At 43.0% G+C, this 26,966-nt stretch overlaps 1 protein-coding gene across 6 annotated transcripts in view; it reads right to left on the minus strand.

The window, feature by feature from the left end:
• The window catches only part of ACO1 (aconitase 1), a 36,100-nt gene extending 17,920 nt beyond the window's left edge, over positions 1 to 18,180 (minus strand). Inside the window, exons 1-6 of one of the 6 annotated variants that reach the window (XM_068928750.1) lie at positions 17,935 to 18,180; positions 8,770 to 8,887; positions 6,814 to 6,982; positions 3,622 to 3,759; positions 1,522 to 1,591; positions 1,239 to 1,422 (exon numbers count right to left, since the gene is read on the minus strand). In XM_068928750.1, coding sequence (XP_068784851.1) covers positions 1,239 to 1,422; positions 1,522 to 1,591; positions 3,622 to 3,759; positions 6,814 to 6,982; positions 8,770 to 8,887; positions 17,935 to 18,003 — 748 coding nt within the window. In that variant the 5' untranslated portion in view covers positions 18,004 to 18,180. Of the gene's footprint in view, positions 1 to 1,238; positions 1,423 to 1,521; positions 1,592 to 3,621; positions 3,760 to 6,813; positions 6,983 to 8,358; positions 8,888 to 13,072; positions 13,118 to 16,682; positions 16,985 to 17,009; positions 17,031 to 17,237; positions 17,365 to 17,934 lie in introns of those variants that run through there. The other 5 variants (XM_068928753.1, XM_068928755.1, XM_068928756.1 and 2 more) reach the window with 5 other exon arrangements.
• Positions 18,181 to 26,966: the final 8,786 nt, after the last annotated feature.

Raw genomic sequence — 26,966 nt, forward strand, 5'->3', positions numbered from 1 at the left:
TCTTTTTGCTCATCATATGACATCTGAATCAGTTTTAAACGCAGTCAAGTTAGCACACACGACCAACCGGCCAGCATAGGCAGGCACGAAGCACTACAGGCTATTAGCAAGAAATGCTGGATCCTGGAGCGTATGCTTTAGGTATAGAAGCTATGGACCGTGCCCAGCACTCATTTTCAAGTTCTGGAACAAAATGAGGCCAAGTTTACAGACCTGCTCTTCCAAGGAGTTACTGCTATTGCAACATCATCTAAATATGAGAGCCCCGTATGCAAGGTGCAACCAAATGTAGAATAAAAGAAGCATCTCCTATCTCACAGATCTCACAGTCTTCAAAAAGGTGAACTGCTATATACTCTGTATGACTAAGTCTGCAGAAATTCTTCTGTCCTTCATAGCAATTTTCTATCCGTATTGCTACAATAGTACCATATAGGGTAGAGCAAACAACGTCCTACTTGTATCACATGTGCTACTCAGAACTTGACAAGCATCTTCATGAACAACTAACACAAGCTCTTAAAAGCCACTGAAAGTCTTTGGTATTTGTACAGTATCTACTTCAATTGGGTTACTATCACCATACCACAGGAAGACAAGAAGTGCAAATGAAGTTTTCCCTACCACGTGTAGGGCGATTGCAAATGCTTCCAATTCGCTATCTACTTGTTCAGTCAACATTTCAAACACTGCAGTTTGCGCACACACACACACACACACACACACACACACACAAATTGTATTTATTTTTGTAAGAAGTATTTTTACAGACTACTGGTATTAGACTGTACTTCGTGGTGCTGTTCTACACAGCCTTCTCCCTGGCCATAATTAACCCACTCAGAAGCAACTTTCAGCATCTTCAATCTAGAAGAGCATTTACAATACCTTTTAATAAGTAGCGCTTTGAAAACAGCTAAGTGACTAAGGAATGAACGGATATTCAGTGATGCTTCAACTCCTTGACTTCCCAAAGACTAAAGTGCTTCCAAAAATCTAATAACTCTCCTTCCCTTACTCCTTGTGATTTAAATACAAAACAGAAGATATTTTAAAAGGAAAAAAAAAATTCAACAGAAGTCTTCTTATCATTTGAGGGTGCTATCAGAACACGAAGCTTCGTTACAGAACCTTAAATAATTGTAAAAGACCTTACCAGGTTGCTTAAATCAGGTGCAACTCTGAAATACAGCCTTTTATCAGCCAGCAGTCTATTTATGGTAAGCTAGTGCACTTACCCCAGCCAAGCACTCCCAAGCCATCTATCATGGTGGTGTGTGAGTCAGTGCCTACCACACTGTCTGGATAGTAGTAACCATCCTGATCAAACACCACTCTGGCTAAGTACTCCAAGTTCACTTGGTGGATGATCCCAGAGCCTGGTGGAATAATCTTCATGTTCTGAAAAGCCTGGGAGCCCCACTGAAACAGAAGGAAGCGCAGTCAAAAGTTTTCGGTGCAAGTAGTGGAAGAACATCTGTTCATGTTTGTCCATGCAATTAGGATTAATTCTTTCAGTACCTTTAAGAACTCAAACCTTTCTTTGTTTCTTTCAAATTCCAGGTCCTGATTCTTTTGCAAGCTGTCTGACCTGCAAGTGAAAATAATCAGCTGCCACAACCAAAAGTCTCCACCTGAAATTTGTGCGTGATCGATATACTGAAGGGGTGAAAGAAGAGTAGTTGCTAATGATAATGCTGGTCAATCTCATCTGTTTTAATAACACTGCAGCTGTGAACTACAGGCAACTGAGAAAAAGGATTTAAGAAGTCTTACAGATAGTACCTCCAGTCTGATTCAACTCTGAGTACTAATCCCCACGCGGTATGGGCTGCAGACCTAGAATTTATAGCTTGGGAAAAGCTAGACGATATGTTACAGCAGTATGAAGTTTTCAGCATCTAAATCCAAAGCAACTAGCACAGCAATAAAGGATTTGGAACCTAACTGCCCTGCAACTTTGGTTAAATAGAGGCTATCACGGATGAGTGGCTCCACACTGTTGCCTTAAGTATCTGTGTTTCAACATAGAGCTAACGAACATTTCACTTGTATCAGCTACTTAGCCTTCAACTTAATCAGCTTAAGCCTGAGTAATATAAAAACCTCAAGGTTAGGGCTGGCCAATGCTTTTTCCACACATACACGACCCTAATAAAAACAAAATAAGGCGGAGACAAAAAACAGTTATTAGCAAAAAATTATCTGAAGTCCTGGATGGTGCTCATCGCACGGAATGAATATTATTAAAATACTCAGAGACTACGAATCAAAATAGTTGATTTTGTCCTAGGGTAAAGACTAAATCATACCTTGTTCATAAAGAAACAGACTGTTTCCCAAAGATGTTACAAAATTATGCAGACGCAAAATAAAAAAAAAAAAGCTTAGGCTCCTAGTTTAATAGATTAACACTAAAATGGCCATTACCCCAGAGATCAGTCTTTCGATGATTATTTCTAGTTTTGTGTCTGCTTCTGAAATCTTTACTGTTATGTTAAGATTAAGAACAGTTACAGCATCTCTAAGAAAAGGGGGCAGATTTTCAACGGTTACATAAGCTAAAAATTGCGGCCCTCCTTCTCCCCTGGCAAGCATGACAGGCATCAGTGAGAATTTGTATCCATATGAGTTTACCATTAAAATAAAAGGAAAAAAAAATGTTAAGACCTAGAACAAAAGCTTTCCAGCAACATTCTTCCATGAAGTAGGCTTTACAATACATACCTGCTTGGAAACTCAGTATTTTTACTTTAAAGACACCATGAAATAAGGGCACTCAAAGTCCTCTTATGTTTTTTAACGACCCCTTTCTATAAATTTTCCTCTTTGCGTTGCTATCACTTAAGCGACCAGCTTCAAAACTATCTCCTATGAAGGACAATAAATACACAGAATTTTTCTACCCTCAAGGCAACTGCAGATTAGCATACTTTAGAAGTTTGGAAGATGGAAGGAAACCACTGAGAGATGTTGAACTGCAGGATCCGTTTGGAAGAGTAGTCTAGTAGGCCCATATTTAGATGCTAGCGAGGGTAGAGAAACCCCTAAGTGAAGCTCTGGTACTTCAGTGTGGGTCTGGGGAAGGGTTTGTCTATAGCATGCTGACGATCGACTAGCACTGTTTCTTTCTTACACTTATAGCACCCATATTAATCACTGTGCTTTTCTCTACGGAGGCAATGAATCAGTAAACCGTTCCTCAGAGCTGGGCTGCCCAGTCTATTCTTACGTAAATAAGGAAGAAATGAGGCAGTCTTGCTTGACCTTTCCAGAAAGCTCCACAGGTCAAAAAAAGTGCATATGGAAAAAAGCTATTTCTGTGCAACTAATAATAATGAGGTATTACTATGGAAAATTGTAATCACCACAGGTCTAGACTGAGCCTGTTTCAATGAACATTTAATCTAGGCTCACGCTGCCAAGAGATGCGCTACGGAACAGAATCCCACAACTATTCCACAGCAACTGATACAACAGCCTAACTTAATCAGTTCTTAGGGTTTATGATGCTATAGTCTAAATTCTAAGAATATCACCAATGGACCTACTACCTTCGCTATCAGCAACTGGATCCACCTTCCTAACTAAGATTAAGTAACAGTCATTTTGTATCCTTACCCCCTGTTAAAATCGACTTGGATGGAGTGATCTATCACTAGATCTGCAGGACAGATGGGGTTGATTTTTTCTGGGTTTCCACCAAGTTTCTTCACAGCATCACGCATCGCAGCAAAGTCAACCACAGCTGGTACCCCACTAAAATGGAAGAGATTTAGGTGAGTTGAAAGAGTTTGGAAAACAACAACAACAAGAAAATAAACACAAGCAGAGCGTCCTGAGACGCAGAGCTGAGATCTACTGCCACAATAGGCGCAAGCTGTAGCCTTATCCCCAGGCATTGGATCTTTGCTCTACTGCAGAGAGAGCCCTTGAGAAGAAAGTCAGAAGAGTAGAAAGAGTAGAAAGGGAAGAACTGTATCTGTACCCTGAACACTGTCAGAATGAAAAACTAAAACCAAAATTAAGTTACAGAAGTAGCTTAACATGCTTGGCTGAGAATCTGGAAACCCAGTCAAAGTCAGCATTCTGTGGGACCTTGAACTGGTCTCTCCTCTTTTGCTCTGTTCCTCTCGCCTCCCTGATCTGTAAAACAGAGGTGCACAGTGCCCTTTCTTTCATTCTTCGTTTCATTTAGTTAGCTGATTTTAAGGCAAGGACCACCTCTTCTCAGGTTTTGGAAGGAGAGGAGAATCCTCTCTCTAATTTGGGTACCTTCCGGCACCCTTGTTTGGTACCTTCCACACCTGAAGTGAAACCAGCAGGGCAGGGCATCAGACTTAACATTACGAAGTAAGTGAACACAGAACCCTTCTGCAAGATAGCCATATTTTCAGGAATCGATTTAACTGTCCTAGCAGATGACTGGGAGAACATAAAAAGGCATAAATAAGAAGGGGTACCACTCGTTTGTACTAGTAAGTTCCCGTACATACCACTTACAAAAAGGTCTTATATCACACATCACAGTCAAGCAGCACGTTCTTAGGCCACGTTCCTATGGCTAACATTCCTATCTTTACCCTCTCAACACCTTCTTGTGACAACCCTGCAAGCCCTTGAACTCCAAGTGACACAGAAATAGGTTAGCAGGCCTCTTCTTCTCCGACTTTGAATGTCTCACTCACCCCAAACCATTTTTAAACCTCTACATTAAGCCTTCCTTCCTCAGCAAGGTAAGTAAACTTCTCACAGGGGCCAGTTAAGGCCAGTTAATGAGAGTCTTTCCCCCATCCCCAACCAACGCAGATCTGGCCCTACGCAAACAAGCAACAGTAATCAAAAATTATGGCACTTCAATGCCTGTCCTAAATAACAGGTTAAATATTTTAATATTTATTTTAACAAGGCTTCTGGTGTTTCTCAGCACGTACTGATGTTTCTAAAGAGGTACCTACTATCACTCCCATGCACAAGAGTTTGCAGTCAGTTTGAGAAACCCTCCTGCATACCAACATGCCTGATTTTGCTGGCCGCTCACAGAAAAAGAGCTTGCCTGTGATGTGTCTGTGAGGACTTGGCATCATTCAGTATCCCCCTCAGAGCATGAGGTTTCTGCAAGAGCAGCCCAAAAGAGTGAGAGTTTATGTATGTTTTCAACTCCCGACTGCAAGGAAGCCAGTTAAAATCACAAAATCTAGCAAGAACAACGCAGAAAGAAGGAAAAAGGCTTTATAATTCTTGCAGAATTTTAGGTTGAAAATCCTGAGTGTTTACAAGAACAAAAAAGAGTTCCATATGATCCAATGCTGACTTAAAAGAAGCTAACTCCGATTAAAAGAAATGTGAGAACGCTTGATAAATTTGTCTTCAATGGAATACTTCATTGTCCCAGGATATACATTTATCCAGGAAACTAACAGATGTTACGTTATGTTAACTTGCAGATTCAAGGGGGAAAAGAGTAACTTTTTTCCAGCTTACAAACGATATACAATTGAAAAGAAATATAGACCACATCCACCTATATTCTTAGAAGAATCCAGGATAATTGCAGAATGGTCAGAGCTAGGAAATTCCTTAGTTCTAATCCTGGACTTGCAAATGTTCTTGTTGCATGTCTTCTGGAAAGTTGCCAAGAACTGCATTTTCCAGCAAGCTCCCACTCAGGAGCCTGTTCAGGAGCTCATTTTTCATACATGCAGCTCCTCTGCAAGTTTACAGGAAATTTGTAGAACTCAACAATGGTCTGGAGAGTAGGGGGCAAAAAAGGAGAGCAGCAACAAAGGGAACAAACAAGCGCTTGGAAGTTTGGCTTTCTCTGTGCTTCAACTTTTTAAAATATTAACAGCAGCCAACAGGCAAAAAAAAAAAAAAAAAAAAAAAAAAGCTAGGAAAGACCACCCTTTTCAGTTAAGGCTTTGCCATTTTTTTGCTAACGTTTTCAGAAGCTGGCCTGTATTGGGTCTCTAACACCCGGACAATCTTTGCGAAAAATGCAGACTGGAAGATATGACAGTGAAGACATTTTGCTAGTCTAAGAAATAAAATCAACTGATAGCTTAGCAGCATGGGGCTTACCAAGGAAGAACTCAGTTCTTTCTGCATAGGTGTAAGGTGCAAAGAACAGCGGACTTGCAAGTCAGATGCTATATTAACAGCAGTTAGAAGTTACTGTTCTACCTGAAAGTTGACTTTCTACATCTACCAGGGACTATTGCAGGCTGACACCTGGAGATTTACAGCACTGAAATAAAAGGGATGATTTTTCAGATTTCATTATGTAGGGCTCTCTACTGGCATCTCTGCAAAAAAGCATACATTCACATTTTTATAAGTAGAGAAGTCTGGAAGAATATATCTGGAAAGATACTGATTCAGAAGAGAGAGTCAAAAACGAGAACTGGAATGGGTATAAAGTTGAAAGCAAGCCTCTGAATCTAGGAGTCTGAAGGGGGCAAGAAAACCCTCTGAATAGTGAATTTTCTCATTTGGATCCAGATTGATCCACCTCATTTTCTCCTTCTCCGTTTACAAACCGTCTCATAAGGATATTTATTTCTCCATCCCAGAAGCACTTCATTTAGTGCTTTTATAACTTTGTTTTGCCTCCCCATGCACTACTGTTCATAGCATGACATCGAAGAAGGCTGAAAAAAAAGCCTGTTCAAACATTTCACTTGCTAACAAACTCCTGCCTCAAGCTGAGAACTGCTGCGTGTTCAACAGTCCCCCTCAGCCCTCACCCCAAGCTGACCATGGCTGCACATTCAGCAGTCCCCTCCTCCTAGCTTTGGAGAGCATCAGACTCACGTGAAGTCTTGCAGAATAACTCGCGCAGGCTTAAATGGCACTTCAACATTCTTGTGTTGCACCACTTTCCAGTTGAGAATATTCTCCACATCTTCCTTCCTCACTAGAAACTCATCACAGTTACGGATTGCTGCTTCCAAGAGGACTCGAATAGAAAACGGCAGACGTGCTGCATGGGAAAGAAGCAAGAAGCAAATTCTGTTTCTACCTTTGGGTGCGCTTCCATATGCCAGCAAGCGCAGAATTCCACTCCCAGGGCACACAGCTCTTCAAGTACTGTCTCCATATCCCCGCAGGCAAAAGTATCAGACACCCGCGCCTGGTTTCCTGGCTGCGTCAGGAAGTCAGTGTTAACTGACCTGTTCCTCTCAGCTCTTATAGCAGGTTTATTAACTCGGCGCCTTTGAAACTGGCCTGAAAGGACTCTTTTCCGCGGCCTATTTTCCCACCGCAGCAACTCTACTCTGAAAACACAATGCGCTCATCTTGCTTCTCTTCATTATACCCTCACTCTTGCCACCGGATCCAGCTGTATAAATGCACTAGAGAAACACAAACAATTTTCTACTCGGCCTGTTGGAAAGCATTTATTGATCTAGCCAATCTTTTCTTCTCCAGAGATGGAGAAGCTCCTTCAGCCTCAAGATGGAAATATTTATACTTGACACAAAATAACATTAGAGCAGTCCTGAAAGTTCCAGTGGGAGCAAGGTATGCGAAGAAAAATAAAAATTATCTTTTCTCCCTGTCCTCGTTTAATAGTTTTTGACTTCTTTTCAGAATACTGTTATTGAAAAATATATTGAAAAGTTTCCTCTTAGGGCCCCAAGGCACAGAGGCTACAGAATCACAGTGGGAGTTCATTAGCGCTATCATAAAAACAGCACCCACTATTGAGCATTGCACTATATATAGCATCCATCATATAGCACGGAATGTACATGTTGCTTTAAAAAAAAAAAAGGGAGAAATTCTCCTGTTTCAGGACACAGCCATTCAGAATTATTTAATTTGTATTGTTTTATCTGTTGCTAACTTAGTGCATTTCTCTGTTTGAACAGTGGGAGTTGTTCTCCTTTTCCTCTAAAGGATGTGGAGCTTATCACTCTTGGGATTCTGGAAGACATCAACTGGTAATACCATACACGTATTTGTCTGTTTCTAAAGACTCCCCATTGCTTTTCAGAGACCGAGTCCAGCATTTATTCATTTCTGAGCTACATACTCTGTCTGAGTTTGCAATGGATATGCACTGATGACATTCAGAGTAAGAGTTCCTTCTCTTGCAGTTTTGGTTCCTGAATTCTCCTTAACCAAACGTTTCCTCTTTGACAGAGGAGGGGAAAAAAAAAAAAAAGACACAGACAGCCATAAGCTATAGATACTGGCCTTCTAAGTCAGTGGCATGAACTGTAGGACTTTTACCAGTGCCACAAAAAGGATGCCTGAGGATATTCAGGAAATGTCTGATGAAGCAAAGACAAAGCCTCCTCTGAAAAGGATTCTTCTACCCTCCCCTTTTTTTGCTTTTCAAAGTTGAACAACCTTTCTGGATGATTAAGTCAGACATGCCCATGATCGATCCTTTCCCGCCTAGCACAGCAGCAAGGTATGAGACGGCTTATTCTCTTAAGTGTTTTGGCTAGTTCTCCTCATCCTCTCAGGATATATACAACTGCAACATGCAGTCTGTGCCCAGAAGACGTTTAGGAAAACAATACTAACAGCTTGACGGCAGTTTCATAATTCTAAACTTCCAGACTTAAATTTTGCTAAAATTTCATTTTCAAGAACTGCCTTTAGAATACATAGTCCTCTCCATGACTGCACGCTCAGAGACCAAGTAGCATCCATCGTTCAGTGTCTCTTCCAGTTCTGCTCAGCATCAATGATGACCAAAACCAGTAAGTCCAGGCAGGTGTTTCAGAATATTCCTTTCTCCTGCAGTCAACATACCATATCTCACATCTTCCAGTTTGTTTAGATTAAAGAACTTCTTCAGAGGCTCTCTGGGGTCCAGGGGCTCCACAAGCTGTGCAAAAGGGTTGCTCATGGTTAAAGAGCCTTGTAATCCCTAAAACACAAAAGATAAATCATTGTCATTTTCACATCATTTACATCTGTCCCACACGCGAAGCCTACATCAGTCAGAAACGTCCTGCACAGACTATATTCGCCATGCTCGCGCCCCTACGATCTGCTCGTAATATGTCCTCAGAGACAAAAGGCCTGGAGCAAGGTAAGAGTATTTTGAATAATATAGCTACGACACATGGTTTACAAAGAAGGTTAAATGTCTGCACTATTACCTTCTTTATGTTGCTTTTAGATAGCCCTGCAGGCCTCTGTGATCTAGGAACCACTACAGCTGTGTGGTCCCGTGTCTTACACGGCATTGGTCTAAAGCTGGACGGACAAGCATTTCCACTCAAAATTAAAAGAAAAAAATATTTCAACCAAACAGAAAGTACAATGGCTTGAGAAAGAAAGCTACAGTAAGACTATAAGCCCTGACTGATTATCTGAGAAACAGGGAGCCCTCTCGAATTCGGAAATATTTGTTAGACTCCCTACCAAAACAAAATTAAATCGTGCCTCACACTCCACAGTAAACATTAACTCAGTTTGAGATCTTCAAAGCATGTGTGTGTGGGGGGGGGGGGGGGGGGGGAGGAGATGGAGTATTCCATTGGGATTTGGCACTTTTCAGCTTCATTTATGCAAGTGAGTTAAAGTACCGAGGAACGTTCCCAAATATCATGGCCAACTAGCATAAAGTTGCCTGATTTCACACCAGCAACCTCTCTCACCTTCCAAAAGAAGTCGACTGCATGCAGACTGCCTACTGAAACAGTCTCCAGGATGTTTTAAGTCCTGAATTGTGCCCCGGGCTCTTTTGAGAGCGCTGGCTTAGGCCAAAGCATGCCAAGGAACAAGCTAACAATTTAACAATAAAGGACACTGCTCTTCCAGCACGTGGAAACGTTCTAACTCATTATTAATTTTTTGGGAACGCCTGAAACCTCAGGTTCTATTTACAGGTCTGTTGTTGTTTTGGTTTTATACAGCCTTACTCCTGTCTTTATGCGGGAATTTCTCTTCCCTTGCATTGCTTTTTCAAAGAATAAAATCAGGTATGAATTGCACATCCTTTGACGGACGGGCCTTTGAGACCTTTTAGTGTTAACAGCCATAAGACAGCCACACAGACTGTGCTTGTTCTGGCCCTGGGAAACAACAGCAGCTCTGGCCCCAACTTCTCCCCCTCCCTGATTATCTGGGTTCCAGACACCTGTTCTGTAGCATTTATGTGATCCTGGGCACAAGCCTATGAATTCAGGGGGTCTGGCTGACTGGAATCTAAGAAAATGGATCAACTGGAGAGTCAAAAAAAGAACAGAATCTCATTTTGCTCCATCTCCTTCAGACTGCCTCTGTAGAGCAACAGAAAATTGTTTTCACTTCTCAAGTCAGCAGCTCGAACTCCAAAGTCAGATATACGTGCAGTGGACCAGAAGACTAAGAAAAAAGCGTATCTTATAAAATCAGTTTTCGGAATGAAAGCCTCTTAAAGCTGGGGCCGGACGCCGTAAGAGTCAGAGTGAAACTAATTTCCAGGTAAGTACGCAGAAGTAACTTTTTTCTCGTTTTATAAACAAGAGGAAAAGTAGTAACACAAGTATTTGGGCAGGACCAAGGAAGACAAGGGATAACAGAATGAGAGAGGAAAAATATCACAAAGTAGGAGACCATCACAGTTCCCATAAAATAGGTAAAAATAGCTAGGTTTCAGCCTAGCTTCCTTCTGCCCCACAGAATTCACATCTCTGTGACCACATGCTAAAAGCTGAATCTGATATACAGATATTTAGTTTTTAGCTATTAGCAAATAAAAATTTGCCATTTGCGCAGTACTGTGAACTTCACTGTCTTCAATTACGTTTTTCTAAAGCGGTGACATTCCCTTCTTTGTCCTTCTCCCTTCAAGTATCTTACCTTCTGCTAAGACGTCCATTCTTGTTTATTTGAATGTTCACTTAAGAACTGCATGAATTATATAAGGCATACCAGACAAATAATTGCTGCATTTTAGCCCTTCCTGTGCTTACTAACATATTTTTGTGCACATCTGATAATCTGGCTAACATCAGCGCTGACCATCTTCAAACCTAGGCTCACTATCAACATTGTTATCCACCCCAGCCGATTGCATTGAAGTTGCTCAACTCAAGTTGGAAGCAGGCTGACCATGGCACTGTGCCACCTCGCCCCACCTTTTTTTACAGTATACCCAGAATCTACCCACAGATTGCATGTCATCTCTTCACAAAAAGCTTGATTTTCAGCTTTTCTGTATCCCACCTCTATTTAACTCTCCCACAGAGGTAAAAGTGCAAAAGGATTCTAAGCAGCAGCACAGAAACCTTGAAAACCAAGAGGGGCAAATTAAGTCGTACCTTTCCAAATATAAAACAAGGAAGTTGTTTTTCATCCACGTAACATCTGCCCTTCCGACTAGAGAAAGAACCCATAGCAATAACAGCTGTTCCGTACTGTCTCTATCAGTAGATACGAATCCGGAGGGTTCAGATTTCTCTGGCAACAGTAGTTTTATATTGTGATACTTCTAACAGAGCACTCACAGCAGAAAAACTTGAGTAGAGCAACATTCTTCACTCCATCTGTACTGAGTGGGTCAGTAAACTCAGCATCCACCATGAGCCCGCACATGCTTACTTGTAAGAAAGGACCAATGCAGAAGGGCCTACTGGCTGTACTGTGTACGGAGATCCCTACCATAGCCTGAAGACTGCATGATCTGATGACCTTCATGTAGCTAGAAGCACACACAGCCCCACGGGACAGAAAGAAAAGGGTGTGCGTACCCTTCCTCTCCTTGCGACTTCTAAGTTAATCAACTAAACCAACTTACCTTCAGCGTGTGTTAAATTTCATGTGGATCTCCACCAAAAGGAGTAACTAAAATCACTTTTTTTGAAAAGAACATTCACAGGGGATTTAAACAGGTGCTAACAGGTGCTGCAGGTGCCAATTTCACTTTTTAGCTGACTTAACTTTTCTGAGTATCCAACATAAACATAATGCTAGTCACACACCACCACCTTCTAGTAGGAAAGAACTCATTTCTCAACACTGAGGTATTATTTAAAGAGCATACTCCATTGACTGTAGGTCCGGGACTCCACTTCAGATCCTTTCAAAAGCATCAAGTGTGACTTGGAGCAATTGAAACGAGCTGAAATTTTACCAAAAACAATGGAATTGAGAAAGAGACCTGAGGCATCCTTTTGTTGTGCACTTGCAGAAAATTATCTCATGCAGAGGGTAAAAAGGGAAAAGGTGTGCTGCTTAGTCTCTCGCTATACCTAGGAGAGAATCTAAAGCTACCAGAGCAGTTCTTTGATGTCACTTATTAACCTGCTATTCCACTCTCTTTAGAGCAGCGGAAGAGCCTGAAGGTAAATGTGAATAAAGCAAATCAAATGTCCTCACCCCACAAAAAACAAGTTGCTGGGTTTTTTTGAAACATTGCTGCTCTTCCCTTTGTTTGCTGTACCAGATCAATGCTTCTGTTTTTTAGGAATCTCAGGGGAATCCACTCATCTCTCCCTCTCTCTCCCTACAGAATGAGATAAAGTCTCAGCACACAGAGTATTCTGCTGCTAAAATACATGCTAATAGTAAAGCACAGTCTTTTGTTTTATGTGAGACTGGTATTGGGAAAAGACTCCTGAGAATAGTAATCACATTTATTACAGAAGCGCCTAAGGACCAACCAAGAACACAGGTTTATTTTGCTTGGACTGCACAAAGAAAAAGCAGCCGCCAGACCAGGGAACTTCCACTTAAGCTTCAGGCCATAATATAGGAACAGAACAGGTAGAATCATTCAGCTTTTTAGCACGGACCTACACAACAAGGGAAAGGGAACAAATCTACAGCACCGTCTCGTCTATCCAGTGTTTGGTTTCTTGCTTGTCTTCTTCCAAATCATGCCAGGGTGCCGGCAGGGTAACGGGCAGATACTACTTTAAGCATATGTCCAGAAAACTAAATACTTAACAACTGCTTGACTGACTAACAGAGATTCCAACTGGTAAAAGTTCTTTTCCCCCAGAAGCGGGTAAACTCTCTACCACAGCTGGGAGGAAAGAGTGAGCAACACAGAATCTGCAAGGGAATAGCTTAATTTGACCCCTAACAGGATGCAAGACGTGCCAGAGAAAGTTTCACTCACTGAAAGCAAAGGCGGAATTCTTCCAGCCATGAAAGAAAAGCTGGTGACTCGTCAAGCCTGGAAGGTTTAAACTTGCAGCTACCATGGGTACCTGCAAAGAAAAAACTCCTGACTGAAAGAGTGGTGAGCTGCTGGGACTTCACCGATGAAAGGCTTTGCTTCAGGATGGGAAATAGAAGACAGATGGAAGCCTGGAATACCCGTGGCCTTGCTTGAAAAACACAGCATATACCATCTATGCTGAACCTGGTCCGGTCTCTTCGATTATCAACCTCCCCTCACGCCCCTCATGGGAGTACTTTAGCTTAGTTTTATCTCCTACACTAGGTCAGATTGCCTTTGGGTATGTATCTGTACTTTCTGCCACATATTTGACAAGGCACCTCTAAATAGCAAGAACAAATAGCTGACCTTAACCTAAGGGGAGCTGCAGCAGAGCACCAGACTACTGAACCAGAAAGCCATCGAGATAATACTGAACATGTATTTTCTGACATTACTAAGGACTACGTACAGCTAGAGAGCACCTCTTAAACTAAGGATTAATGCTTCAAGCTTTGTTCCCCAAGAGCAAATGACCTTTGCCACTTAAATAGCTTTTCTCACCGTTTCACATTCTGCTCAGTGATGGGCCTTAAGTAAAAACGCTGAAGTTTGTACTTCCAGTTTGCCTAAGCTCTTGATCTCTCACCCATGAACTGCAGAAGATCCAGCAGGTAGAAGCTTCCGTCCTGTTAGAATTGCAACATGCTCTGCCTACCTTACTTGAAAACATCCATTTCAAGCATGTTGCCAGAAGTCTGCCTTTTTGATGGAGAAATTCAGTCTCTCCCAGTATGAGTCAGCTGTATGCAGCAGTAATACTTCAGTGAATAAATCCAGCCACAGTATACAATCAGTGATAACTCAAGACAGTTTAGGAAAAAGAGAAAGCAGACATTTGGTGGATAAAAATCCTAGTTTAAATATTCAAGTTGCTTAAGCAAAATATTTGTCACCTTAGCATTTATTAGCAAAAAAAAAAGACCCAAATCCCACCAGTATTTGGATAACACTTCTGCCACATGACTACTAGAACAAGTAGAGTCTTGTTTTATAATGCATCTAGCCGTAATTACTTTTGCATGCACCCAGCACAGAACATATGAGTACAGGTACGGTTGCAATAAACAGACATTTCTTGTTTTGATAAAGAGAAGCTCTTCCTATTTAACACTTACTCTATCTGCGACAGATAAGGCCAGTCAGCATTTATGAAATACATAGCGCAGCACTGCTGTGAACAGTCGGTGAGGAGATTTCAGCGCTAACAGAGCTCTGAGAAAGAGCGTCTTTAAGGAGCCATGCAGCGGAGAAGCACAAAGAGAAGGCCACTAACAATTTGACGAGTAACTATTTTGCTGATATAAACTACACCACTACTGCACATTGGAAGAAAATTCAGTAACATGTACAGGATATTTTTTAAAACACTGTAGCTGTGCAAAGTTTCACAGAACCTTTTCCATGTCAAGGCTCAAAGAGACTCTATACTGGAACAGGAACAGGACTCTGGACTCCTGACTTTATGGCTTGCTTCAGATGCCTGCAGCACAAAAATGTATTTTTATTCAAAGTCATCATGTGCTACACTTCCATTGCATATTCCTTTAATCTACACATTTTACAGGCTATTGCCACCATTTCACTTTTGTTAGCACCACTGTATTACAAACCTAGGAAGTTACGGTCTAGTTCAGAGGTCAAGCTTGTGAAATCAGTTCCTTAGGTCTTAAAGAAACTCCAACTCCAAGAGAGCTGGAAGTTTCGTAAGTGCCCAGTTCCAAGACGTGGATTTTAAATGCCCTCAAGTCATCCAAATGACAATCCTCAAGACATCCAAAGCCAAATGCTACCTGCTCCCTCCCTCCAACGTGCTTAATTCAACCTTTTGCTTAAGAGACAGCGGAAAGACTTCTTTTGCACCCATCTCTCCTCTCTTGATGACTCTGAGAAGCACACATAGGCAGTATCCTCAGACTGCTTCTGGAACACAAGCAAACCTTACAGTTAGCAAAATTCAGACCATAATGGAGCAGGCATAAGTGTTAAAGAAACACTGTGTCAGCAGATTCACCACTGAGAGTCCTAGTTAAAAAGTGGAAACTTTTTTTTTTTTTTACCGGAAGCAAAGCAAGTAGTATTATACCTAAGAATACAGGAACGCTTTTTGGGAGACTACAGAACACTGAAAAGCCTCGAATTTTTCTCCCAGAAAGAACAACTCTGAACCTTAACCTACTTCCTACCTCCGTACAAATTTGTTACTCATTCCTCTTCTGTCAGCAATCTTAAACTGTTCATTAATAAATATGCAGCTTGAAGTAGTTTTAATAAAGAACCAGCTTTCACGTTACTAAAATATTCAGGAGAACATGCTTCTGCATGTTCCTACCACAGCTAATGTGGAAGCGCTGCAAGGAGCCTGGAAATACAGGAAAGTGCTCTAAGTGTGTACAAAGGTTTGATTTGGAATTTGGTTTCAATTTCAGTCCACAGGATAGAAAGAAATCTCAGCATTGGTCTTTTTGTCTCAGAAGACTCACATGAAGGCTGGAAGGATGACTGCAGAGGTGCATGGGCATGAGAAACAAAATGGGAGTATAGTGCATCAGCTTTCTAGTCACTCCATTACCACCAAAGCAGCTCTGTAACTGGACTTGCTCCTTCTGCAAGACTAAAACTCCCCTTGTGCAGCGTGCCATCTGAATGGTTTCAGAGCAATCAGAGAGGTGTAAGAAGAAGGAGTCCTTTCAGGACCAAGAGCTAATGAGAGGATTATTACTGATGTGAAATAAATCTAGCATGATGGGGAAAAAGTTGTAACTTCTCATGCCATGTCCACACAAATCCTTTTCCAGAAAAAAAGGGGACACTCTCCAGTTCAGACTTTCCCAGTGATATGAACTGGACCACTACTCCAGGGAGGGAGAAAATCTCCAGCTATTATGTGGTAAAATCCTACCGTGAGAGCCTGTGTCGGAAAATACTAGCGAAAGAGATTTCGTGCTATTCTTGCTATGTATATACTGAGAACATTTCTTCTGTGGTTTTCTGCAACAATTGTGTCAGCTCTTCTGCCATCACTACAAAAAAGTCCTTGACTCATAACCAAGTGGGAGCATATTACTCACTGGTTAAAGGGAACAAGGTGAGGAAGAAAGAAGCCAGGCTGCAAAACGTTTCAAGGGCTAAAAAACGGTGCTTCGAAAGGGTCCTCGGCTCAGCACTAGTCTACACGCTAACACTCGGCAAAGCAGCACCAACCAAGCGTTCAGACCCCGAAGACCTCCACGGGAATTTTTTCTCCTTCTTACAAAACCCATGACCAGTAAAGCTGTGACAACTTTCTGAGCAAGTCCTCACACGCTCCACAGACCCTGCTGGGGGGTGAGACCACAGCAGTCAGCTGCGCCTCCTCCTCTGTGCCCACCAAATCCTTCTCATTTTCTCCGAAGAAGTAACAATCCCCACGAGTTTCGGAGCGGGATGGCGCACAATCGCTTCGCACCCCCCCCCCCGCCCCCGCCCCCAGCGAAAGAAGAGCAAGCAGACACTCCAGGGTCAACACCTCTCCGGGGTGGTCTTCCTAATTCAGCGTGGCGGATCCATAATCTGGAGCCGATCCGGACAGCAGCAGGGCGGCGCGCTAGCAGACATTAAACCATTCCCAAGGGTTTGGCGAGGGAATCCTCTGTTTTACACTCCGTTTCCCGCTGACGCTAAAGACTACTGAGGTAAAGATCTCTCTCTCACACACACGCACACGCTAGCTTTCGAGGAGGACCTCAAGCAGCAGAGGACAACCTCCAGCGAAGGGACGAGGGAGAACCGCGCCGCTGCCGCCAACCGCAGCCGCGCACTGACCCCCGATCCGCGCCCGCGCACCGAGCCCCACCGGACAAACATCCGCCTCGGCCTTGCAACCCGCCGGACGGCTGCGGGGAAACCCGAACGGCTGGGAGAGGTTATTTGTGTTTTGTTTCTGTTTTGGGTTTGTTTTTTTTTTTTTTTTGGCCAAATCCAGGCAGTGGGGCGGGGCCGCGCCGCGCCGCTTCTTGCCGCCGTGAGGCGCGGAGCCTCCGCGCGTCCTTTCCGCCCGGCCTGCGCGCAGGCCCGCACTCACCGAGGGCAGCCAGGAGGAGGAGGAGGAGAAGGAGGGAACGGCCTGCCCGCTGCTGCCCCGCCGCCGCCGCCAACCCGGCTGCTGGCCGTCCGGGGCGGCCGGGGGCGGGGAGCTGGGCCGGCTCCACCCCGAGGCTGCCCCCGTTCCCTTAGGGCCGCCCGCCGCGACACGGCGGCCGCCTTCCCTCCGCCCCCCGCCCTCCGGTCAAGGCCGCCCGCCGCGACATGGCGGCCGCCCACCGGTCAAGGCCGCCCGCCGCGACATGGCGGCCGCCCCCCCCCCCCCCCGCCCTCCGGTCAAGGCCGCCCGCCGCGACATGGCGGCCGCCCCCCCCCCGCCCTCCGGTCAAGGCCCCCCGCTGCGACATGGCCGCCCGCTGCGACATGGCGGCCGCCCCCCTCCCCCCCGCCCTCTGATCAAGGCCGTCCGCCGCGACATGGCGGCTGCCCTCCAGTCAAGGCCGCCCGCCGCGACATGGCGGCCACCTCCTTTTCCCCACCTCTTTGGTCCCCGCCCCGGCGAGGCAAGCTTGCGGGCCAGGCTTCATAGCAGAAGGAGCTGGTGAGCTATCAACGGGCGAAGGTCAATGTCACGATGGCGGTGTCGAAGGCAAGACACCAGAGTTCAGGGCGTCCTAACTAGCATCACCGTCCCTCTGCCCCGCCACCCCGAGCGCAGCGTCCCAGGGCACGTGTACCTGTGTGCGGTGCCCGCCGCAGGGGAGCCCTCTGCGGTTTGGGCCCGATGAAAGAAAACCGAAACGCATCCAATGGTAGGGAAAAGCACGTTAGGTAGAGAGGACAGGGAGAGCTGAGGAGAGGCAAGAGCTTCCATGAAGAAAGCGTAGATACAGCTTAACAAGTCTCTTCCGGAGGCATTTGTGGAGAGTAGTAGCTAGGACGCTTTTTGCTAAGCCTCCGAGTCAGACCCAGGGAAGTGGGACTACGAAAAGGGCTGACAGATACTGTTTTGGGGGAAGGGAGCGTTCAGCGTTCTCCTTTTTTTTTTTTTTTTTGGTGAAGAAAATTCGGGAAGTGTAAAAACAAATGGGGCCGTGTGCTGACTTTGCTGCCAAGGAGCAGGTCTCAGGGGAGCAAGATCCAGCAAAGGGAGAAAACGGAAGTGGTTCTTCCACGTTAGGAAGGAGCGCCGAAACCTAGAAGATGCCAAAGATGGCTCTTTCAGTTGTTTGCCAGTTGGACTTCTGCAGATTGACCTGCGCTGGTACTGCTGGAGCTTGCAGCCTGCGGGAGATCAGCGGCAGGATCTACAGGTCAAGAAGTTAACGGTGTTCTTGTTAACTAAGTACTACAATCCTGGCTTGGGCGCACCTCGTATTGAGGGTTGAGTTTGGTTGTTCAAAACCTTACTATCCGTGGGAAAGGAAACCTCTTAAGCCAGCAGCTCCTCATCATGGTAGATTCATGCTGGAAGTATATTCCAGGTTGGCCCAGGTTCTGGTTGGAATGAAGTTCTCATGGAGTAGTTTAGATGCATCAAGACTTGAGTTTTTCAGAATGAAATCATACTTGTAGCGCAGTGGGGGAAGTCGAAGGTCAACGTCTCCTTCAGGACACGGCAAAATAGTGATGATTCTGGTGGTAAGGGAAGCTGGAGAATGTCTAAAATCTTTGTGCTTTCCTTAGAGCTTAAGATAAGAGTTTAAGATACTCTGTGAATTGACAGCTTTTTTGATTGTTGCATATATATTAGTATGAAGTAATAAAATAATTTGAATATGTTCCTCTTGGAGATTATTTTTTGAGAGAAACAAAGTCCTGAAATAACTGTCCTGGTTCACCTTCTCTTGCAGAGAAAAAAATTGTGATTTGTTCTTTTTTGTTCACTGTTTTGTAACAGAACAGTCTTCTACGTCCTATATGTGCCACTGAGTTTTGAGTCACAAATTAAATGCTTCGTACCTAAATCCTGAAGCAATAGTTGCAAAATGTGATGAACAAATGAAAAGCAAAGACCAGTAAAATAGCAGGTCAGCAACAGAAATGGAGAATCTTTTCAGCAGCTCTAACTTCTCTTAGTGAAGTTCTGCAAGTGTGGTGTTTTCTGTTCTGTGTGGAGAAATGACCCACCAAGCCCCTGCTGTGGGAGGGAAGCTTTCTTATAACCGAAATAGGCAGCTACTATTACACTGCTACAGCATTTCCTGGGTGTGTATAAGGAAGCCGAGGCCACAATGGGACTGGGAGGCACAAATGTTTATTCATGGACATATGGTAATGCTATCTGAAGGCTATAGCAGGTGCCAGTTCTGTTTGCAGCACAGAGTGTTTAGGCCATTATTCTTCTCAGTCGGGCTGAGTTTGCAAAAGTGTATCTCACTGCTCATTTAGCAGATGATTATAAAAGTTGTGGTTTTGTCTCTCTCCCAAGACTGCTAGAAGGTGAGTGCTGTACTCAATCCGTTCTTTGTAAGGAAGATTTTTACTGAAATGGGTTCTTGGTTTTAAGATTACATTGCATGGACCTCCAAGAGTTTTCTTGGGCAATCATGCGTTGTGCTGAATCAGGGGTAAAGGAAATGACTTGTTTCAGTTCTTGCAGCCAGGATAGGCACAAATGAGGATGACATGCCTATTGGTTGCAGTCATGGGAGTCCCTGTGCCTGTGACTTCTGGTTTTTTTAGGGTTTTCTCATGAAAATACTTCACAGCAAATGAGGAACTGTGTTAGTCTTCCATCCTTTCCTTGGAGTTGGGGAAATTCATTGGCAAGAGTCTCAGTCTACCCTCAAATTCCTTCCAGAGTATTCTTTGGGGTTATTCACCGAGCGGCGTCCTACGAGCCCCTGGAGCACATCGTGTGTGCTCAATTCCTAGATGACGTCCCTATCAGCCTGTAAACCTTTGTCACTCGTTCTCATCCTGTCGAGAAGTTTCAAATACTTGGGATTCCCAAGAGGCAGCTTTCAGCCCCGGCAACCTGTAAAGCCTTCGCATACAGCAGTTAGTGGACTCCTTTGTTGTGGGAATCCTCCACACAGCCACCTGACTGCTGAGGTTGCCCCACGCAGAGGACTGCTGCAGTCTCAGACTGGGCTAGGACTGGGATGAGTGGGAGACAGTGAACTAGAGCTGTCAGCCCACCAAGCGCAGAGCTGGTTGCCCTTCACAGCAGTTTTCCAAATGAAGTGTCCCTCAGTAGCACAATCTCTATGTGTCCTCCAGCTTTCCCTGGCTATCTGTAGGTTAATGAAATGGTTCACTGAGGTCTGCTCCGGACTGCTGTGTTCCCACAAGCAGCACCTAGGGGAACATTACGTTACAGACTACATTCTGCAGAGAGCCTTACTTTCAAATCTATTTCTTTCTGCAATGCCCCCCTAAATGTGGTGCACCACAGGAAGCCACATATGAGCTGAAGTTTGGGAACTGTTGAGGTGGAAGCTCGCAGGTAATGGCCTACAGCATGGCCTGAGTGTGAAAGCAAAAGTTTTGTTGGCAGATCGCAAAGGAATTCTTGCTCAGATTTGTGTCATGTACAGTCATATACACCTAACCATGTACTTTTAAGCTGTTCAGAATAGTTGCCATGCAACTACAGTACAAGTCTGAAAACAAAGAACCTAGAGTGTCAGAAATCTAGTTAGAAATACCATAGTGGGTGTCAGTAATTTAAATATGTGAGGGCCTTCTGCTCCTCTGTATATTTTGATCAGATGACTGTGCATCATTTAGAGGATTCTGTGTCGGTATACTTTTAACACATAACAATTGGCATCTGGTCTTAGCAATGGAATTTTTCATTATTTTGGTGAAATTAATAATTTACTTAAATGCTGTTCTTTAAACGGTAAAGATAATACAGGATCAATTTATATAATTGTAGTAGTAAGATAATAAAAATCAATTCATTCAGTAGCGCCTGTTGAAGATTATAGTTTAGCTTCAGTATCAAAGCCAAGATTTAAGTTCTGCCATCTAGTGGTTAAATGGGGTCTGGCGGGGGCGCTGTGTCTTAACGCTGCCGATGTATCAGGGTATTGACTGAAAGTCTAGGTTCTGATTTTGCTTTTGAGTACAAGTTTGCACATGTGGACTGTCAAAGAACCATCGGTGCCCTTGCAAAATAAAAGCATTTGTTTAATTCTTCCACCTGAGCTGAAGAAAAGAGAGGTGAGAGGGGGATTATGTACCCCAAATCAAAGTGTAAACTGAGATAGAGGCAAGTAAAATCTCTGTCACCTGACTGTCAGCACTGCCTTCAATACCAGGCTCTGCGCATTACTTTTTCTGAGTTTCTTCAGAAGTGGAGAATCTCTGATTCAAGATTCTAGCCACTGTAGTCAGCGTCAGACAGAAAACCTGCGTGCACTGCAGAAATGGAAGGTCAGCTCCTGTCTCTGATGCCAGGACTTGCAAGAAATGCAGGATCCTTTGCTGGGTGCCAGTGTGTTTCCTTGCATAGCTGGAATAGTTGAAAAGACTTTAACCTGGGCTAGACTCTGGGCATGCTCACTCTAAAATGACCTGCCTTTGAAGTACTTTAAGCTTCCGGTTGGTAAGCAGTGTCCAATACCCACATACCCACTGAGGCTGCACCTGTGTTGTTGATAGTTTGTACTGCGGTTGCACTGAAGCTGCCTTACTGAGCTCAGGATTCTGACAGGAGATGTTTTTATTGACCTTATACAACTGAAAGGGGATGAAGGAGGAGTAAAGGAATATGGAAAGCTGGTAGAGGAAACACAGTTTGGACCCCGGGCTCCTAAGCCATACATCATGGACCCAGCTTGAACTATCTGCTTTCACTTTGCAACTGTGACAGGCTGGGAACTGCAAACTTGAGAGGCAGCAGGTTCCTGTCATGCTCGTTGCCATGTATTCAGTGATTAATAAATGAACAGCCCTGAGTATTCACTGCAATGCTATATTTCTATTCCATGTACTGCATAGGGTAAGGTAAGGATTTGAAGTTGTCTTGACCGCCAGAACTTGGTTTACTCACTAAACCTTAAATAGCCAACCCAGCTAATATACTCCTGTTCTATCCAAGTGATGCTATGTGTTTTAGAGATAGATAATTAAATGTATTGGAACTTCCAGATCATTCCAGATATGTAAATAAGACTCGTCTATCCTCTTGCCATAGAAAGAAAGAAAGAAAGAAAGAAAGAAAGAAAGAAAGAAAGAAAGAAAGAGAAAGAAATAGAAAGAGAAGAAAGAGAAAGAAAGAAAAGAAAAAGAATGAAAGAAAAAGAAAAGGAAAAGAAAGGAAGGAAGGAAGAAGGAAGGAAGAAGGAGAGGAAGACAGAAAGAAAGAAAAAGAAAAAGAAAGAAAGCCAGCCATATATTAAGAAGAAGAAAAGATCCTGCTTGTTCTTGAGGTAGCCTTCCTATTTCACCAGCAAATTGGTTAGCAGTGTTGCTGTTTTAAGTTGTCCTATTCTGCAAGCTAGCACTTTAGTAAATGGCACTCTCTTGACCCTAGTTCTCCCTAGCCTCATTGGTTTGCCTGTAATGGAAAGCTACTCAAACTAGACTGAAGCATGTACTCTTGTAAATGTTGATGTTCGTGTTTATTTTGAGCTACGAGGTCAAGCATGCATCTAAGTGTTTACAGGATGGATTCTTCATTATGAGTTTAGTCCTAGGCATCCTGTGCTCTGCTAATTAAAGTTCAGCACTTTGAGTAAGTCCTGTAAAGAGGAGCTTTACACTAGCTGTTTGACTCTAGGGATTTATATATGTACAGAGGGAACGATGTATGTCATGTTACTCTTATCTCCTTCCCATCAAAACAGATCTTTGCAGAAATATTGTTTGAAAAACGTTCCTGAAATGCCTTGCACTTGTTTAAAAAGTAGCAATAACTTCTGCCATAACAGTTTAAACCAAAAGGAATATTATTCTATGCAAGGACGTGTTAGCTTGCATGGGTGGAAAACAACTAATTTTTACTGATGAGTAAGTGGAATTATAGCTTATTGGAACCCTATCTCTGGAAATCAGTCCTGGTAACATGGAAAACTATATAACTTAGTTAATGTTATGTTTAAAATACATAGCCCTTAGACTTCCCTGGGGTCTCCCTGTTGTTTCTAAGAAGCAAGTAGCTTGTAATCTTTTCCCCTAGATCAACAATTCAGGAATTATTCTGCTTAAATAACAGGAAGATGTCTTATAAGAATAATAAGAACAAAAAATAATATTGTCTTTGTTCTAATTTACCTTTTTGCTGCAATGTTGGAACAACTTGGGGTTCAAAATTCTGGACTTCGTGATGACGTGTACATAAAAGCAAATTCTTCGTTACGACTGATTAACCAAATCATAACTACAACTAATTTAGTAGTGAACTGCCTGCAAGAGCTGAATTACTGTTCAGATTTAGCCTAAGTGATGTGCTATTTCCACAAGTGCATTAAAAAATACCGGCTTCCAAATTCCTGTGCCTTTGTCTATTAGAAACAATGTTTTTCAAACATCAGCTACTCCCAAAGTTAGGGAAAGAGAGAACCTCCGTGACCTACCTTTCAGCAGTGCAGTTGAAACCAGCAAAGTCTCCAGTCTTAAACACTGTATTAACCCGAGTTGGGGAGGGGCTGGACATCTTATTGATTATTTTACCTTGCAAGTCTAGATAAAGGAAACAAAAATTATTCTGCTTGCCAGTTCAGTCCTTGTGAGATCCTTGAATCATTTTGTGGGTTAAGGACCTGGAACAAGTTGCCATTGTTACACTGAATTAAGTGTAACTGAGATAATTGTTATGAGCAGAAGATTGATGGCTTCACCTCAAATTTCAGAATAATTTCTGCTTTGCAGAGAAGCGGTAATATAAAATATAAATTCACTGGATGAATTAAATAGCATGGATATAATGAACCGAATCAACTGGGATGGAAGTTTTAAGGCTGTCACTAGTGGATCTCACCTAAGACCAGTCTGAAGCTATTATACAGGGCACAAGGCCAGTTTTCAGAAAAAATAAATGGTTGTTGGAAGTCAAACAAAGGTAATTTTGAAATCAATTGCACTGAGATTGTTTAGAAAATAAACATCACTTAAAGATCCTGCAAATGAAGATTGTGAGAACAAGTCACAAAGAATGTTTGAGAATAAAAGGAGTCTAGAAAAAAGAAGAAAACTGGGGCAGAAAGAAAATGTACTGGAATCGATTACAAACACTGTAAATAGAATGAGTAAGAAACCACTCACATGAAAGTAATTGCATTATCATAAAAATGTGGAAACACTTCAGGATAGATTCTGCCAGTGTTATGTGAATATACTAGCCATAAATGCTAGAAAAGCTTCAGAGTAATTCACTGAGCAAACACTTTTTAAGCTGGCAAATAACTTGAAGCCTCCAGTTAGACTTGATCAGATCCACATTGCTGTAGCTGCACCGATAGAACATGCTTCTTGAAAAGAGGTCTGTATTTTATACTGTCTGTCCATACACGTATGTTTGCTCAAAGAGCATTACAGATGCAGAGAAAAGTATCAGAAATTCCTCTGCACCTTAATGGTCACCTATGTATGTCCATAACGTTTCACTCTTCTTTATGGCTGAACAAGACCAATTGAATGGGTTTTATTAATTACGTTTCAATAGAAAGTTGGCTATTGACTATTTTTTCCCCAAAGATTTGTTCTAGTACTTTGCTTTTTGATTTCTCGGTTTTCCTGCAGAAAGTTAACATTCTGAATAAAACCTGCAGTTACAATTCAGGAAACTTCTGTTAAGATTCTTCCAAGGCTTTCTGAGCAGACCAGGTCAATCATGATGTGGCACAGACAGCAAGGATTTTTTTTCTGACATATTTTCCTCCTTCTGAAGGTAGAGAATAATGCAGCAGGAAGGATATGCTCTGACCCTTAGCAGGCGAGGGAGCACAGAACGAATTACATCTCACCAGGCACTGCAATACTATTTTGAATTAAATAACGGCCTTTTTTGCCACTAATGTTTCTTGTTATCCTCTGTCTTAACACGACGTTTAGGTGCCTTCTCAGCAAGTGATCCTCTGCTAATGCTCTGTGTGCAAATAGTATCTCCATCGTTGAGCTCTCTTTCAGTCAACAGACACTCTCATTCACCTCAGATCTTAATCCAAAGCTGGGGTTGCACAAAAGCAATCTACCCAATGGGACTTCCTATGAAATGTTAACTTAAATGTTTCCAGGCTCCGGACGCTTTATTTCCATCAGCGAAATCCCATTCACCTTGTTTTTTAATGCAATATCTTAGCTGAGCAAAACCACTGAAAACCCAATGAATATATTTGCTAAACAGTAATAACGTGCTTGGATCACCTTCCCTATTCAGACGCCTCCAGCAGAGCCAGATTTAGTTTTATGGTGCTTTCAACATATATCAGTGCTAAGCTTCTTTTGAAATGTCCACCTCTTTCTTACTAGCACTTAATATTGGTCTAATGCAGCTCCCATTATAATTCTGCCTTTTAGGGGAGGTTGTAAGTGTATTTGTAAGAGAATAATGACTCAAAATGGCTATTCCATACTAGAATCCCATCTGGATAATCTTATTCCACCCAAAAAATTGCACTGGCAGTACTTAGTCCATTTGCAAAGAAACCTTAGCTAAGCTACAGAATCTTAGTTCTGGAATAAGTATTCACATGAAAGTTAATGGAAGAATATCTGCTACACTTTAAAATCACATCTTGTTATTTCACATTAGCTTTCTCTTCTGGCTGCCCCCCTAGGCAAATGGTGAACTGCCTGAAAATCCCAGCCAGGAGTCATCTGTCTTCTCAATAGATGTTAAACACAGTGGAAGGAGATACTGAAGACTTTTGATTCATATGGAATTAATTTAGGATTAAATTGCCACACCTTAGTGACTCTTCAGTGTTTCTTTGATCTTTAAAACACTTGTTAGTGAACAATTGCAACAGTGCATTCAAATATTTGCTGGTAATTTGAACCCCCTAAATTTTCAGAAATAAGTGTAAGTGATTTTATATTTCCAAGTGTTCTGAGCAGGCATCTGGAAGGAAAAAAGCCTTCCCAGAAAACGTAATATGTTATTTTATTTTAAAAAGAAGACAGTTGTTCTATTTGTTTGATGAAGAATGGAGTGTAGCTTAAGTGCTTTGGAACGTGATCATGAAAAAAGGTTAGAGAAACCAGTATGTAATTTCAAAGTGAAACATTTTAGTCTTGTGTATAGGTTATACCTCTCTTTGTAGATATTCTTTACTTTGACTAAAGTAACTCAGCATACAGAGCAATATTCTGTCAGCCTTACTGGTGTTATTAGGGTTTGACTCCCAGCAAATCCTAGGTGGCTGCAGTGGTGGCGGCGTCCAGGGAATGAAATAATTTGAGTTTGAGTCCTACTTACAGAAGTATTCAAACTGAATTGAATTCATTATCAGCTGAGCACTGCTCGTAGATGGGGAAGAGGCTGATATGAGAAGCTAGGAGTCCATTGAAGTCAGAGGTCATGCCAGGAGCAGCCTCTTGGGCCAAGGCAGTAGTTCCCGGGAAATTCCTGGGCTGAAGGGAGACGGCCCTGCTTTGGTGGTCTCAGAGGGAAAGCCAGGCTCGATTCCAGTGCTCAGACCTTCCTGATGCTGGGGGGAAGGTCTGTAGTGGGGAATCATGAGGTTTAGGGGGGTTGTCCCTCATAAATGTCTTTGTGCTGAAGCTTGCTGGTGGTTCTCTGGGTTGGGGCTGTGAGGCCACGCTTGCCCCAAAGCTGGCCGCTGCCCCAGCTCGGGTGCTGCTGGTAGCGTGT

This window comes from Struthio camelus, chromosome Z (assembly GCF_040807025.1).
Source record: "Struthio camelus isolate bStrCam1 chromosome Z, bStrCam1.hap1, whole genome shotgun sequence".
In the NCBI taxonomy this organism is placed as follows: domain Eukaryota; kingdom Metazoa; phylum Chordata; class Aves; order Struthioniformes; family Struthionidae; genus Struthio; species Struthio camelus.